Raw genomic sequence first — 16,989 nt, 5'->3', positions numbered from 1 at the left:
TGAAGTGTCTGGGGTAAACCATGGAAAGTTCTGTGGGGCCTGGATGTGGAAAGGGAGCTTTCAGTGCATCATACATGACAGCTAGAGACTGAGGGTGAAAGAATGTGGCCTTTGTTGTCCTTTCCTAGCGCTACCTGACGCACAAGTGGGGGGAGGGGGTTGTTATTTCATGTGCGGCGGGGTGGCGATGGGAATGAATAAAGGCAGACAATATGAATTATGTACATGAGTATATATGTATATGTCTGTGTGTGTATATATATGTATACGTTGAGATGTATAGGTATGTATATTTGCGTGTGTGGACGTGTATGTATATACATGTGTATGTGGATGGGTTGGGCCATTCTTTTGTTTGTTTCCTTGTGCTACCTCACTAACACAGGAGACAGTGACAAAGCAAAATAAATGAATAAATATGAATATATATTAATTTTACTTCATGTCAAGTTTTTTTTCACTGTTGTAGGTATTAACAGAAAAACAGCATGAGGAGGCAGCAAGAAATGAATACAATTTTGATCATCCTGATGCCTTTGACTTTGAATTAGTTGCAAAGACACTAGTAAGACTGAAGGAAGGCAAGAAAGTTGAAGTACCAATATACAACTTTCTCACACATTCCCGGGAGACCAAAACTGTGAGTATTAGTCCGGGATTGCCTCATTAAAGTTATTGTAATCATACTTTTGATTATTCTAACCTTTTAAGGAATAAGAAAAAAGAGAGTGAAAAAGCAACAGGTTGTTACATGGAGTCAAAAATGAATACAATAAACAAAGGGAAGTGTATTGGAATAAGAAAGGGAGCCGAAGGGAGATACAGAGTGGGAAGATGGAGTGAGATATAAAAGAAAATGAAATTATCTATATAAAGGAGTGTGAAATATAAGAAAAAAATGGGATGGGAATAAATGGGTATGTGGAATAATGTAGTGAGTTACTAAAAAAAAGTAGATTTTGCCTGAGTTATAGCCCTCATCAGCTTGTATGTGATCATTACACATTCGAACAAAGTATTGATTTAAGATCCAAGAAGGATGCGTTATTGAATCATTAGATGAAGAGAATGTATAAAAAGAATTTTAATTACAATCTCACATGATCACTGCCTTTCTTTTTCAGAAAACTATGTATGGAGCCAATGTCATTATCTTTGAAGGAATTCTGGCTTTTTACTCTCCTGATGTATTAAAGGTTTGTTGAAATTTATATCCCTTTTGCTTCATAAGTAGGTTTTCATTTGTCCAGAAAAAATTTTAGTTGCTATTTTTATAACTTATTTTACTTTGTATTTAATGTTTACATAAATGACATAAATGCTTTGTAGTAAAATTACACCAAGAAAATTAGAATTTTTAAAAAACCAAAAAAATCATAGGACAATTCTTTTCATTGTCTTACAGAAATTGATAGAAATGTTTTATTATAAGCCTACGGTACTCCAAAGACATAGAATTGTAATTTACAAATGAATAAAAACTAAATGCACAAAAGATCTTATGTCATATAACTGTCTATATAGTAAGAAACATGACAAATACATTTCATGGTTGCTGGGAAGTATAAGATTACTGCAGTAATGTGTATAATTTTCTTACATTTGTGGGGTAAATAAGAATATAGTAGTCTATATACAGAATTGATTGGGATATATTTTATATGTCATGGAGAAAGGGTTAGATATTTTTTTTTATAATACACTATTTTGAAAAAGTTTAAGATATATCAGCTCTGTATCCCCTCATAAAGACTGTTCAGAAAATTAACAGGATTTCTCTGATAATTTCACTGAATACAATATCATTCATGTACGAAGATGGAAAGAGTTTTGATTTGTAATTATATATTTACATCTGTTTCCAGTTATTAGACATGAAAGTATTTGTTGATACTGATTCTGATGAGAGGTTAGTAAGACGGCTACAAAGAGATATTGCGGAAAGAGCAAGAGAGCTTGATGGTGTCCTAAAACAATATTTCAAGTTTGTCAAACCAGCCTTTGATTACTATATTGCCCCATCTATGGTAAGTTGATACACAAGTGGAATTCCTTAGCATTTTTGGAAAGGTTTATGTTAGCATAATGATTATCAAGTCTAAGTCCATCCCATTCAACTATATGAGATTCAGAGATCTAAAGGATCTCTGAATCTCATATAGTTGAAGACCATCATGGGTTAAATGAATGAAGGAGGGTGTTTAGAACAAATCTTTGTGCTTAAATGCTAAAGAGAGAAGTTTTAGAAAAAAGAAAATATATGTTGTATTTATGGAAAAGGAGAGACATAGGATATATTAAATTGGAAAGATTCTTGGTAAGTTGTGACTCATTATAATGTAAATGGAAGACTTCTGAATGATGTTAAGACCTTTCGTGATGGAAGAAGTACATATATGAGAGTAAACAGTGGTATGAGTGATTGGCTTGAAATAAATGTAGAGTGCATCAAGGTCATCTGGTGTCACCATGGTTGTTTCTTGCTTTTATGGGTGGGGTACTGTGTAAGATAAGAGAAAGGTGTAATGATATCAGCATTGTGCTATTTCATAATTGAACGGGATAGAAGTTGTCAAAGTTGATGCTATGTTTTAAGGTGTCTCAGGGAAGGAGTTGGATAGAATGGTGCATTGCTCTGATAATTTACTTATGAGGAGGATGTTAAAAGTGAGTGTGAGTGAAAGTAAAACTTCTTATTTTGAAAGAGATGGAATTTTACAATGTACTATCAATATGAACGGTGAAGTGGTAACTGTAAGTTAGTTTAGGCAATTAGGAGTAAATTTCTGTTAAAATGATGGCATGACAACAAAAGTTAAGAGTAAAGTCAAACAATGGAGAAAAATTTAGGATGCTGAAAAAACTCTGTTGAATGAAAAAAGTGTAGTGCAGAGTATGCATGATGTAGAATTTGTTTCAGGTCTGAGTTATGCATGTAGATCCCATGAATATGGAATTCCCCATACTATTGTAAAAATAGGTTACAGTATTACAAATGAGTATTTCTAAAATAGTAGCGTGCAAGAGAAAAACTGATGTCCTGTTTTATGGTAATCATAGGATAGATCCTGCTAAGAAAATGAAAACTGATGGTAAATAAAGGTTTAATTTTTTGGTAAAAAAGTTCCTATTACAATCATTTAAGCTATGACAATTTCCACCATACATATGAAGCCTTACTGTCACTGACTTAATAGTACCTCTTCCTTCTGACCTGGTCCAAAGGAAGTTATAGTTTTTTATTCATATTAGTACTTATTTTTCACCAGAACATTGTAAAGTTTAATCAAACAGCTTTTGACTTTCACCAGAGAAGTAGCTGACATCGATATTTATGTTTACAGGTTCATGCAGACATCATTGTTCCAAGAGGAGGAGAAAATGAAGTAGCTATTAACCTTATTGCACAGAATGTCATGACACAACTTCAACAGGTGAATTGGCTTATTTAGACAAACATAGTTTGTGCTAACTGTTGTGCTTGACAAAGACTGAAGTTAGCATGTAAACTGAATACTCTATTTATTCTCAGAATAAATAAATATTCTTAATACATCATAATGATAGAAGCTGAAAGTGCTTATAATCTTCTATATCTCAGAAATAATTACATTATCCATTCTGAGATCTTTCCCTTGCACTTATATATTCTTCTCTCTCAATATACTTTTAGTATTATGGTAGTAAAATTCTATATTAAGACATTTTCTTTATGGGTTCCTCTTTAGTAAAAGATCTGAAACTATCTTTTTTTCAAAAGAAAAACATGAAAAACACTGCTTTGCATGGAGAATGCATTTTGAATGTGTGCAAAGTGTATCAACCTTTACATTGTAGGGCCCCATTCCAGCCCAAATGTTTACACTCTTGTCTCTGAAATAGAGACATACAATGCATTCTGTAGATGAATTTCATATTTTTTTTTTTCTTAGCTCCACTCATGGATAAAAGTCCATATCAAAGCTGGGCATTAATTGAAATGAAGAGAAATTAATCAAAGGGAAAAAGACGAGACAAGGGAAAGTATTTTTACATTTTGGAAGTGAAAAACCTATCTTAAAATGTGCCAGTTCAAGATACTGGAAATAAACAGTTATCAGAACAGCCCATCCTTGAGTTGTCAAAGGCCACACAGTAATCAGGTGATTCGTATATATGTATGTATATTCCTCTGCTTGTAATCCATCAAAAGTTTGCCTTTTTTTAAAACTTTTTAATGAAATTGTTCTATAAAGATATAATTGTAAGACTATTGTTTTTATGAGATATATTGTAAATGTCTATTTTTTCAGCGAGGCTTCAAATTACGTGAGAAGTTGGCCAATGCAAATTTTGGTATGTCGAGACCAAATTCCCTCCATCTGCTGCCATCCACACCACAAATTCGTGGACTCCACACATTCATTCGTAACAAGGACACACCACGTGATGAATTTATATTCTATTCAAAAAGGTTAATACGTCTCGTCATTGAACATGCCTTAACACTTTTACCATTCACGGTAAGGACCAGAGATGCTTACTGCTTAATTTTTGCTTGAAATTATTTTGGAACATTTGAGATTTCTGTATGGTAAAATGATTTTAACCTATAACACTTGCTTATCTCCATAAAAAAGAAAATTATGCAATAGTTTGGACTTATGGAGAGGATGACTGAAGAAGAAAGAGGTGGAAGAGTGGAGTGAAAGAGGCTTTAAGTTATCACGGTTTGCACACACAGGAAGGTGAGAGGCATGCATGGGACAGAGTGACTTTGGATGATGTGGTATACATGGGGTAATTTTCTATCATTGGGCTGAAACAGGGCATATGACATGGCCAGAGGAAACGACAAGACATATCTATGGGGTTTGGCTGTTGACAAGGGCCCTGGATTCTGTCTATTAAACATGACAGCTAAAGAGCAAATATGAGCAAAGTGGGCTATTCTTCATCTGATACTGGAGCTTCCTTACTACATGGTGAATGTGGAAAACTGAAAAAAATGATAAAATGTTTTATGTCCAATACCTGTTCCCATTTCCTGTGTATTGAGGTAGTGCCAGGAACAAAGACTGGCCCTATTTGCTTCATCCACTCTTTATCTATCATGTATGATGCACCAAAACCACTGCCCCCGTATCCACAGCCAAGCCCAACAGAACTTTATGTGGTTTCTCCTGACTACTTCCTATGCCCTAGTTCAGCCCATTGACAGCATGTCACCCCGTTAATATTGCTCTAATTTGCTCTGTTCCCTGCACATCACTCACCCTCTTGCATGTTCAGGCCCTAATAACACAAAGTATCTCTTACTCCATCCTTCCACCTCTTTCATTTCGCCTTTCTTGTTCCCTCCACTTCTGACATGCATACCCTCTAAATCATCCTCTCACATATGTCCCGACCATTCCAGCACACTCTCTTCTTTTCTTCCAAACATACTATTTGTTGCTACCACACAATTTTATTACCGTATCATATCTGATCAGCTCTCCTCAAATATTTAATTTTGAACACATCTAGCCTTTCCCAGACCTTTTTGTCTGTGGCCCTTGCCTTGCATCTATACATCATTATCAGGACTACTGTACCTTCAAACATACCCATCTTCACCCTCACAACCAGTGATCTTTCTCACCACATACTCTTTGATACCCCCACAACCTCGACTCACTTACCCATCCTATGACTTCGATTTCCATGGTTACATCCTCTGCCATGTCCACTTCCAGATATCTAAAACACTATACTTCCCCAGGTTCCTTCCGTTCAAATTCACATAAGTAGGAATGAAAGGGTTAAAGGTTGATTCTCACCTTTTGGATATAAAGCATGAAGTTAGTGAGTATTATGGCTTTCAGTGGAAGGGTTAACACAATTCTGGACTGTCTCATAATGTAGCTATTCTATTTCTCCTTATTACTTTTCTAAGACGTACACCGTTGCATAATGTCTAAGAGAAAGTTGCAAAGCGTGCTTTGTATGTGTAAATGATGAACTCACTTTAGATTTAGGCATAGTATAGAATGGGGTCTTAAGCATGCTAAACAAATTCTGACATGACACATCTAAGATGGCGTATCAATATAGATAATTTTGAATCCAAATAGCCCTGTAGAATACTTAGGCCTTATTATTACTACAGGTGATGATGGAATCCCAGTGCTGCTTGTACCAAACAGCAAGAATAACAAAGTAAGAAGAGATTAAATGAGGATTCTGAAACACGAGACCATCACAGCACACGTGTTGGCCAAGGTAGCGGACATTTTAATCTCATCTGTAAGGCTGTGTTACCAGATAGACTAAAAAGTGTAGATAGGCTAATCAATCCAAAGATGTGAGACAGTTTCATTTGTATGTACACCAAAGTGCTAGAAGCGAATTACAGCAGTGATACGTATCAGTAGCAAAAAGGAATGGGGGAATAGTTCTCCCATTTGTGAGTTTACAATAATCTGTAATGGATGCATCTCATACTGGCAAGAGGAGACAGTATGGATCAGAAGTAACCAAAGGTCTTTAGGCCAGGTAGGATCACAGAAACTTAAAAATGTAAGGGAAATTATTGCACTATTGCCAAGCCAATCATTATGGGCAGTGTTAATGAACAAACTATTTTTTTCAAGCAATACTACTGTAGTTGCATACAAGACATCTCTAAGAGGGAAAACTGAGGAAATAATACATGCCAATGAACTTGATAAGTGAATGATCACGCCAGCTAGATAAGCTTAAAAGGATGTTCGCAAAGCTGATATTTATGTTCCTAAACCCAATAAGGAGCCTTTATACAATAGGTGATCAAACTCAAACATATAGGGGCAAAGAAAAAATTATGTAAATTCCCAATAAGACACAAAGTTCTCTGTATAATTAAATGTCACATTATTTTATTGACAACATGGTGGCCAAAACTGTCGTATGTATACAGACCCTTCCCTACAAAACCATTTCATCAGCCATCAATTTCCCAGTAGAAATTAAAACTTACATCTGCATCACTCCTCAGCAACCTACACCTTTAAATCTCCCTCCCCACCTCGTCCAACAAACAAGACATTGACAAAAGTATACACCCTGAAATGACCCACTCATCATTGTATAACCACTCTCCCAACCTAGTCTTAAATGCTACTATACCATGCATACCCAACTGAAAGGACAGTTTTTTTCAGGCATGGCATTTGTTTTCTTGATATTATCCATCACTTCAACCTTCCAAGTAGTGATTCACCTTATCAAGAGACCCTTCATACCCAAGATGTAACTTACACAAAGAAGATACAGAACACAATGCTGTAGGTGGCCTATGCTCACCCCACAAAGACACACACATAATCATTACACTTTATGATCTGTGGTTCCTACTGGTTAAAGTGGCTGGCTTCCTGATTACTGCAGAAGGGTAAAGGTATATCTTTTCCTTCTGACCATAGGGTCCCCTTCTCTGGGGCTCATGCAGCACTCAAGAAGCCAGCCATGCCTTTCATCAGGTGGACCATAGGTAAAAAAATTTAGTGTTGCATGCATATCTTCATGGGATGAGCACAGGAAAATTCAAAAGTAAGTGTTTGGTGTCTTCAAGGTGAAAGTTGCATATTGGCCATGAGGCATCTTGTGTGGTGTCCAGACCATAGGTGAGAAAGGACAAGTCATACATACCTGGGTTTTGTAGTTTCCAATGGGTGTACATATGGTGAACTTATGTTTAAGATTGGGTGTAAAGGGTGGTTGTTTAGTTCTCACCAGGTTATATAGGTCTGTATAATTTGTTGTTGTTATGTTTGTTGGGGGAGGAGGGGAATCTTTAAGTACAGGTTGCTGAACTCTGAAGCAAGGGTAAGCTTTCTAATTCTATTTTGGCATTAGTGGTTGGTTATGGACTAGTTTGGATGGGAAGGGTCTAGTGCTCTTGCAATGAAGTGAGAGCTAAATATATTAATGTGAGATTGTTTCAATGTGCTGAATGTTTATGGTTGCTAGGCAGCCAGTTATTTTTCTGCATTGTCATTTTTTTAAGCACTTTGTTTTGCATGTTTTGCAGTTCTACTATATTTACTTTTGACACGGTGCATGACCATGTGGTGAGGCACAGTTTAGGGAGGAATGGATGAATTTTTGGTTAAGGATACAAAGAATCCTTTCTCATGTACAAATCTGGTACTGTTAAGTTACCTGAGGGCACTGGTGTGTTTATGACCTTTGTGTTGATGTGTTTTGTGTAGGGAGTGAATATCATGTTTGTCATATGTGATAGCCAGAATGGCTGGAGTTTTGTTAGTGAAACTGGCTGACCTTTCAGGGTGATAGGAGCACAGGTTGGATTTTCATTTTATTAGGGGTTAAGAGGGTGATGGTAGATTTCTGTAGAGATGCAGACATTCTGTTTTGCATGAGCCAGTGTTCTAAATGCCTTACATAGTGTTGCGTGTTTAATGTTTACTGGGTAGTGTCAGAGTGCTGTGATGTTACTGAGAGTTCTTTAGCATATGAAAGGAGATTCACACAACTCCACCCAAACAAACAATTGCTAACCAGTAATCCTCCAGGTAGAAACACAATACTCATCCTTTCTACACACTTCATCAACCTGTACTCACAGACACTCCTCCCCCCACACCAAAAAAAAGACTGGCTGAGCATGTACACACAGTAATAACTCAGCAAGCTCTAAACATCCACCCCCAAACTCAGCCTTGGGCCCCACTCAGCCAGATGTATGCCCATCAAAATTACATTCTCCAGGCATTTACAAGTTACATTTTCTTGTCTGCAGTCTGGACACTCCCCCATCTTTTCAAATCTGCTAATGCTGATTCAACATATCTGAAGACTTATTATGCCAAAGATACAGCTGCCACACTGAAGACACTGAACACTTACTCCTCAGTTGTCTACACTCTCCTCGCAAAGATGTTCAAACATCACTACACTTCTTGACCTGTGGACCTGCCTAGTGGAAATGGATGGAGTCCTGTGCACTTTAGGAGCCCCTGAGAAAGGGTTTCTGGGGCAGAAAAGTAAATCAAGTCAAAAGATTTATATATCCTTTCTCTTAGGATGGCTAAAGTGGTGGTGTACTCTTATATATGCTATAATTTTCTTCCTAGGCATTATCTTCTTCAAATTCTTCACACAAAGCCAACAAAGCCACTCTCCTTAACTATCATTATTGCAGCCAACTTCATGGTATGGCGCATTTTGAAATCCCAGTCAATGACTACTCTTTTCCATTTTTCTGTCTTATATTGTCACTTTTGCCTCCATCTTTGCCATTTATTTTCTTGTCAGCCTAAACTGTCCCATTTATGTATATTTGCTTAAGCAGCCTGCTTTCATTTCAAGCATTATTTCTTCATACAAGCAAGTGGTGACAAGTGACAACAGATACTGAATCATTACAAAATACTTCATAAAGTATTTTGAGTATGATACAGGCAGGGACAGGAGGAATTCAGACCTAACTGCTATCTTTCACTTTCAAGCAGGACGTGACGGTCGAAACACCGCAAGGCATTCCTTATGAGGGTAAACGTATTGCAACAGAGAAAATCTGTGGTGTGTCCATACTGCGAGCAGGAGAAACCATGGAGAATGCTCTTTGTGAGGTTCTAAAGGATGTCAGAATTGGCAAGATTCTTATTCAGACTAACCTGGACACTGGTGAACCTGAGGTATGAACATTTAATTCTGTATTTATGGTCACCTTTAATTAATAATACAGAAGAGAATATCCTGACTGGGGTGTATAAAACCGAATTAGCTGCTAGTGCCACAGTTTTATCCTTAGTGCTGGAAAAGGTCAGTTGATGTGGTTGATGTATGTATGTAACTAGTTACTCATTCATCCGAATTCTTCGCCTAATTGGACTGATGTAAGGAGAAAGCTCCATCAGATGATGAAATTTTGTATATTTTCATTATAAAAAGAAATTAATGTATGCTGCTGCATTGACTTGTCTTGTTTAAATCCTATCAAAGAAATTATCTGAAAGGGCACATAGTAAAATGAGATTATCCTTTTGGTAGTAGGATTTTAAAAATGACTGACTTATGAGAGACAGTGAGAAATGTGAAGCTATTAGGTAAAAGAGATATGACAATCAGGCTAGGTAATTTTTGAGATGTAGGGCAAAATCAGATGTAGGAGGTTTATGTGTCACACTGTCAGCATTGCCCATCTTTTTGTTGTCTGTCTATCCATGGTTTTTTTTGGAAGTCACTCAATAACCTTCATATTAAAGTTGCCAACAACTTGAAAACTACCTTAGACGCTCATTAAATTTTATAAAAGTGTTGTCCAGTACCTGATGAATTTAATGACATGATCCATAACTTTACTTTGGGTTTTCCCTGAGTTATGCCACTTATGAAAAGGTTTAATTTGGAACTTAACCTCCCTTGTAAGAACTGAATGTCATTAGACCCATAGTTCTTCTTTGTATATTATTACCTCATAATTCAAAAAAAAATTTCAAACTTTGACCATGAAAATTTATATAGCACAGGGGTTTCCCGGCATCTAAAGAAGAAAATGACATAAGATGCATAGGACTAGTTGTGTCATCTATATATCATGGTAGACACTGGAGTTGTTTATTCCTCTGTCATCACCCATCTGTTTTCTCTCGGTCTGTCTGTCATCCATCATAGGGAGTTACTCTTTAATCTTCAAATTAACATTGGTCATGACTTGAAAACCTTAAATAAGATACTAATGAAAATCTTTTCATATATGTTTCCTAGCAATTAAAGAAAAGAGAGAAATAAACCCATAACTACAGTTTAAATCTTGCTTCAGCTTGGTCATAATTTGAAAACCTAAATCAGATACTAATGAAAATCATCTCATATCATATGTTTCCCAACAATTAAAGAAATGAGAAAAATAAACCCATAACTACTGTTTAAGTTTTACTTCAGCTTTGCTTTTTATGAAAAGGATTAACTTAGATTAAATAACTTAATCTACCCTATAACCTACATTGTGGGCTTTGTAAAACCAAAATTGATCTTAGTTCATCAATGTAACCAGTGTTATTTTGTGACATTAATTCATCAAGATTAAAATTTCAATTTCTGTGTGCAGCTATACTATCTGAGACTGCCAAAGGATATCAAGGACTACCACATTTTCCTGATGGATGCCACAGTAGCCACTGGAGCAGCAGCTATCATGGCGATCCGTGTCCTGTTGGATCATGAAGTGACAGAGGAACATATATCTCTATGCTCCCTCCTTATGACAGAGCAGGGTAAGTTTTTATGACCACAAGGTTTAAACTGTGAATATAGTGGGTTAATGATGAGTAAATGTTAACTTACTCTTTTAAGAAGATAAGGGCAGGATGTCACAAGAGTGCAGAGGGTGAAAAACAGGGCAAATGAGAATTGGGGTTAGAGTTTTGTCAAACCAAGGAGAATAAAAGAATGTTTTGGAAAGAGGTGAACAATAGAAGGAAGCAACAGCATCAATGAAGGGAGCAGATGAGAGAGTGGTAACATGCAAAGAAGTGAGGAGGAGATGGAGTGAGTATTTAAGGGTGTTTGAATGTGTTTTTGAATGGCAGATATGGGGTGTTTGGGATAAATAAATATGTGACACAAGTGAATCATGGCAAGTGGTTTGATGAACGTTTGATGAATTTTGCAAAGTGGAGGGGACTGCAGATGAATTTCTCAACGATAGGGGTGACACTGGTATTGACTGGTTAGTTGGGATTTTCATTTTATGTATAGCTCATGCTGAGGTGCTTGAGGATTTGAGGAATGCCTGTATAGTGCCATTGTTTACAGGCAAGGGTAACAAACATGAATGTTCAAATAAGAGTAGTATAAGTTTGTTAAGTATACTTAGTAATATGTATGGTAGAGTGGTGACTAAGAGGGTGGTGGCATTCACAGTTCATCAGAGTGGAGAAAAACAGTGTAGCTTCATAAGTAGTGAAGGATACATGGATCAAGTGTATGCTTTGAAGAATCAAAGTGAGAAATATTAGAAGAAGAGAAGGAATATTATGTGGCAAAAATGAATGATATGGTTGACAGAAATGTTTTGAGGAAGGTGTAACATATGCTACTTACTATAAGCGTACATCTGACAGGGACAGAAAAGGGTAAGGGTGTGTTCAAGGTACAAAATAAGTCTGTGATAAAGGTGTGTATTGTGTGTGTGAAGTACAAAAGAGGGGGAATGTTCTGGAAATGAAATCCTTTAGGACAATATATGACGTGAGGAGGGTTGACAGAGAAAGAAATGATAGGGTAAGATAGAGGTGTGGCAATAAAAAAAGTATGGTTGAGAGAGCTGAGAGGGATGTGCTGAAATGGTTTAGACACATGTAGGAAGGATGAATAAGGAGAAGATACATGTCACATGAGTAAAGGAACCAAGGAGAAGGAGACCAAAGTTGAAATGGAAGGTTGGAGAGAAATTGGGGTCCGAATATGCAAGGAGGGTGTGAGGTGTGCATGCGATTGAGAAAGTTGGAACAATGAATTATCATGGGGCTTAACCAGGGCACTTGAAATGGTCAAAGGCAGTTACAGAGAGGTCTGTAGGCTTGTCTTTAGATAGGGAGCTTTGCTTTTGATGCTTTATACATGACAGTGAGAGAGTGAATTGTAATAAATGAGGCCATTATTTGTCTATTCCTGTTGGGAAATAGCAAATATCAAAAAGCAAACATAAATGAATATAGATATAGACAGATATGTAAATAGACAGATAAAGACATTAAAAGTTAGGTACATAGACTTGTACAACTACTGTAAACATTTTTACATTTTTTATTACAGGTGTCCACAACATTGCCTATGCCTTTCCAAAGGTTAGAATAGTGACCACTGCAATTGACCCATGTGTCAATGAGAAATTCTATATTGTACCTGGTATTGGCAATTTTGGTGACAGATATTTCGGTACAGAACCATCTGATCTATAAGGCGACTTCAAAATCATTAGTCATCTTTATCATAAGGGAATTCCATCCATGTACAAGTGATATGTGAAAACACATTTCATTTAGTTGCTGTTTGTCCCATTAATGAGTGTAAAGGTATTTTAGTGAAACATCTACTAAATTACTATTAACCAGGAGCAATGGTCTACTGATACTGTAAAGAAAAACTGTGAATGACAAACATGAAAATTTATATCTACTAAAGGAAAGATTGTTTTGTAGAGGTAACGCAGTAAATCTAAGTTCATTTCAGTTATGAGACCATGCAAGGTTGAAAAGTGGCATGCATAGAACTGATCATTGACCCTTCTCAGTTTTGGGGATACCACTCCATGGTGAAAAAGGATGGTTATACCTTCATAATTTGTGAAAATGCATTTCTAAACTGGGACTTAATTGGCATTTTTGTCATTAATTCATCATATGATGTATATTTACAGTATAACTGGGAGACTAATTGGCTTTACTTGTACATACATTTTCTTCAAGCTATGTTCTGGTAATTTTATGTTGTACTATCTTTTTATACAATAAAAATTTAATTTTTATGTTCTTTACTATGATTTCAGTTTTATTAATGTTTAATCAGCTAACAGAGTAAGAAGAGGTTTTCTTGAGATACTGTACTTACTATTCATTCACCTATCCATCATCTTTCAGTTGTCCATCTGTCATCCATTAATCCCAGCACAGGACAGCCAGTATTAATCAGTATAATCTAAAAAATCCATGTATGTATGTTTAGCTGTATATGAACTTGTGCGGACATTAACTGAGGTATTCTTACAACCAAAATTTGTGCATGGAAATGAGGATAGGTGGCCTCTTAGTTGTTACCTCATCAACTGAACATAAGGCTCATCATGGGATTTTTTTCATTGATCATAACAAATCATGATTCTTTATACCTTTGGTGCAAATATCATTTTTTAAGATGCTTGCCAATTTTGCATAGTTAGTTTTACTTTGAACCATGAAAGATTTTTTTAAGGGTAGCTTGTAAAGCAAAACATCTTGCTGTGTAATGTCACCTTTCTCATGAAAATGGTACTCTTAGATACACAAGAATTTGCTGTCTTTAATCTTAAAGAAATGCTTTTGATTTCTTCTCTAAGTATTTTAAATCTATAAACTAAATATCAATACTTCACAGAAAGTGAGAATTATCATGAACAGATTAGCTGGTATGGTACTGTTACAGATTAGGCGGTAAGGTACTGTTACAGATTAGTATTACTGGTGAGTGTAGTACTAGCCAAGTTTCAAAAATAATTGATAAAGTGCATAATCTTCTATCTTTATCTTACCAAAGAACTGATTTAAAAAAGTGATACTGTTCCTGGAAATGTCTTTTGTGTCATGTCTCTTAGTGATTCAAATGCAGTTTCATACTATAAAAATGTTTGGTTTTTAATTGCTGTCTTGTTTATTTCTGACTGAGAAGCTTTCAGAATACCATTCATTCGTACTGTAGTTTGTGGTGTGTAAAATATTATGTGCATATTTACAGTAGGTTGGTTTAGCATGTCAGTATTGGTACACTAGAATGAAAATAGTTCATCAGTACCCTGCCCTAGTGAAGACAGACCCAAGTAAGATGCTTTTGCACTATCTTGTTTTCTTAAGAAATAGCCTAGAATCTTTAAACACACCCAGGAATATTATTAAGTGCTTTAAGATATGAATGCAGGCATAACATTCTGTATGAAATGACAACATTAAGTATGAACCAATGTGGATCATATAAAAAACTGTGAACTTTTTTATGGCTTTCTGTATGAACGAGTTTCTGACTGAGAAAATGAGAATTTTACTGTGTAAACTACTTTGCTTTAGGATTTCAAAATGCCACACTCAGTGATTTTATCTTGAGAATGAGTGTTTGTTGTTAGATATTTGCCTTATACTTAATAAGAGTCAGTGTACACTATACATTTATTGTTACAGAGGGAAATTTATTCTTCTTATCAATGTTCATCCAAAGAATTCTTGGTATCATAGCATAGTGGGATTTTTCTCCATGTTATATCTTGGTGCTGGGCATCATTAGTGGGTAGCATATGCTATGTCCTTGCAGGACTAATAATTTTAATGTCAAAGACCCTGGACTAAACTAACTGTTCTATCTTGAAAAGCTGCATCCTCACGAAAAATAAGGAAGCAGTGTAAATGATTAGGACAACCTGAGAATCATTTATTTACAATTATTGAACCTTATTAAAGGTATATTCTAAATTACCCTTGATTTCATATTTGTTTTGTTGAATACAATAAGGTACAGGGTTATTTATCACATCAGTTCTTCAAATGGTTAAAGGGATATGATATTATTATCTTCATCCAGGTATGTCCATAACCTCCCATTTATTTCTTTAGGCCTAACATTGGCATTCTGTAACTTTTTTATTCTGATATCTTTATATTATCAAGTCTGCAGCCCTCTGCAGAAAGATATGTTGGAGCTACTATCTTTATTTTGTGTTTCTGCCTGTCTTTAAAAGGAGAAAAATATACATCATGAAATTTTACCAGTCTGCAATTCAATATTTAATGATTGGTCATTACTGTTAAAGAAAGATCATTGATATATCATAGTTATATTGTAGCAGGAAGACGAAATGTGGGGGATGCAATAACCGCTGCCAGAAATGTCAAAGGATATTACGGATAATCTGTTGTACACGATAACCTGTTTTTTGTTAAATGTAATTGGTAGAACTTTCCTTAAATGACAGAACATAGGCAGGTAAGAAATGAGCTGGTTACTGTAGGATGATAAGAGTCTGTGCCATAATGTTGACAGTTTAGAAGTAGCAGAAAATTTTAGAAGTTTTAGTTTTTAAGAATGGTATTTGGAAACTGATGACAGTAGTTATAGAGGGTCACAGATGAAGCTGACTGTCCCTGATTTACTGTACAGTTTTGATATGCTGATGTGAAGTATTGAAATATAGATAAAAAAGTATGTGCTGATGAGTCAGGGTTATCCTTAAAAATTAATTGCTGACAGAAAGAAAATATCAGCTAAAGTTTTATCTTAATTACTTGTTTAAAAAAGTTGTAAAGAGGTAATTATTAAAAAAGTAAAAGAATGCTGGAAGAAGTATCATTGGTTCCCTGTAAACTACAGTAATTGAGGAATTTCTGGGGATTTCATTCTCTTTGGCTTCTGATCAGGGTGTCACCCTGATCTTGCCAGCCAGAGGTACTCAGAGGGCCTTAGGACTCAGCATGATCTGTTGACAACCAACTTTATGGTGATGAGACTTTATCAAATGTATTCCAGAAAATGAATTGTTTTTTATACTAGTCTGCCATTTCCTCTGTGGGAGCAGACAAAGAATGGCTTCATTTGCTCACATCCACTCTCTAGCTGTCATGACCATAGCATAGAGTAAAACAACAAAGTAAATTTGTACATGTGCAAGGACGTGTTTAGAAACACGAATCCTTTTCTAGATGAATTCTGGAAGTTGGCTGAAAACTTCTAAAGCACAAAAGTGAATTACTAACTTCCCGATCAGTTTGCAACTTTCCACTTATTCAAATACAGCTGATGCTGTGTTGGGGTACCGTTGGCTGAGCAATGGTGGTAGTGGGTGGTAGTCTGAAGGCATTATCAAAACCCATCAAAGCAGTAACAGCAGTGATACTTGTGTGATGCCTATGTGTTATGTGAGTGTTATGCTGAGTTATGATGCATGGTTGTAGGCCGGCAGGATGGAATAGGAGTAGAGGACTGGGAGAAAGGAGGAACATGGAGGGTATGTGAGGAAGGAGAGAGGGTTTAAAGCAGGAGGATGGGGAAGAATACTGGACAGAAAGAGAAAGAGAGGAGTTGAGGAAGGGGAGAGAGATTGACAGGACGCGTTGCGAGATGATTGGCTGGTTATTAGGCCGATTGACTACCAGGGTAATTAAGGCCATAAACACTAGGGTAATTAAGGCCATAAACACTAAGTTATAACCACCAGGTCCTGAAGAAAATTATAAGACTGTACACACTCTCATTACATCTACGACCCTATAGCGAATGGGA

At 36.1% G+C, this 16,989-nt stretch overlaps 1 protein-coding gene across 11 annotated transcripts in view; it reads left to right on the top strand.

Moving 5' to 3' along the window:
- The window catches only part of l(2)k01209 (lethal (2) k01209), a 30,805-nt gene extending 14,762 nt beyond the window's left edge, over window positions 1-16,043 (top strand). For 8 of the 11 annotated variants that reach the window (XM_071671507.1, XM_071671509.1, XM_071671505.1 and 5 more), the window contains 8 exons: window positions 470-640; window positions 1,125-1,196; window positions 1,866-2,027; window positions 3,345-3,434; window positions 4,293-4,502; window positions 9,474-9,662; window positions 11,078-11,243; window positions 12,787-16,043. In XM_071671507.1, the coding sequence (XP_071527608.1) occupies window positions 470-640; window positions 1,125-1,196; window positions 1,866-2,027; window positions 3,345-3,434; window positions 4,293-4,502; window positions 9,474-9,662; window positions 11,078-11,243; window positions 12,787-12,932 (1,206 nt within the window). In that variant the 3' untranslated portion in view covers window positions 12,933-16,043. The remainder of the gene's footprint in view (window positions 1-469; window positions 641-1,124; window positions 1,197-1,865; window positions 2,028-3,344; window positions 3,435-4,292; window positions 4,503-9,473; window positions 9,663-11,077; window positions 11,244-12,786) is intronic. The other 3 variants (XM_071671514.1, XM_071671506.1, XM_071671504.1) reach the window with 1 other exon arrangement.
- The last annotated feature ends 946 nt before the right edge of the window (window positions 16,044-16,989 follow it).

The sequence above is a fragment of the Panulirus ornatus genome, chromosome 16, assembly GCF_036320965.1.
Source record: "Panulirus ornatus isolate Po-2019 chromosome 16, ASM3632096v1, whole genome shotgun sequence".
Lineage (NCBI taxonomy): Eukaryota > Metazoa > Arthropoda > Malacostraca > Decapoda > Palinuridae > Panulirus > Panulirus ornatus.
The sequence above is the reverse complement of the archived record's forward strand: the minus strand, read 5'-3'. Positions and strand labels throughout refer to the sequence as shown.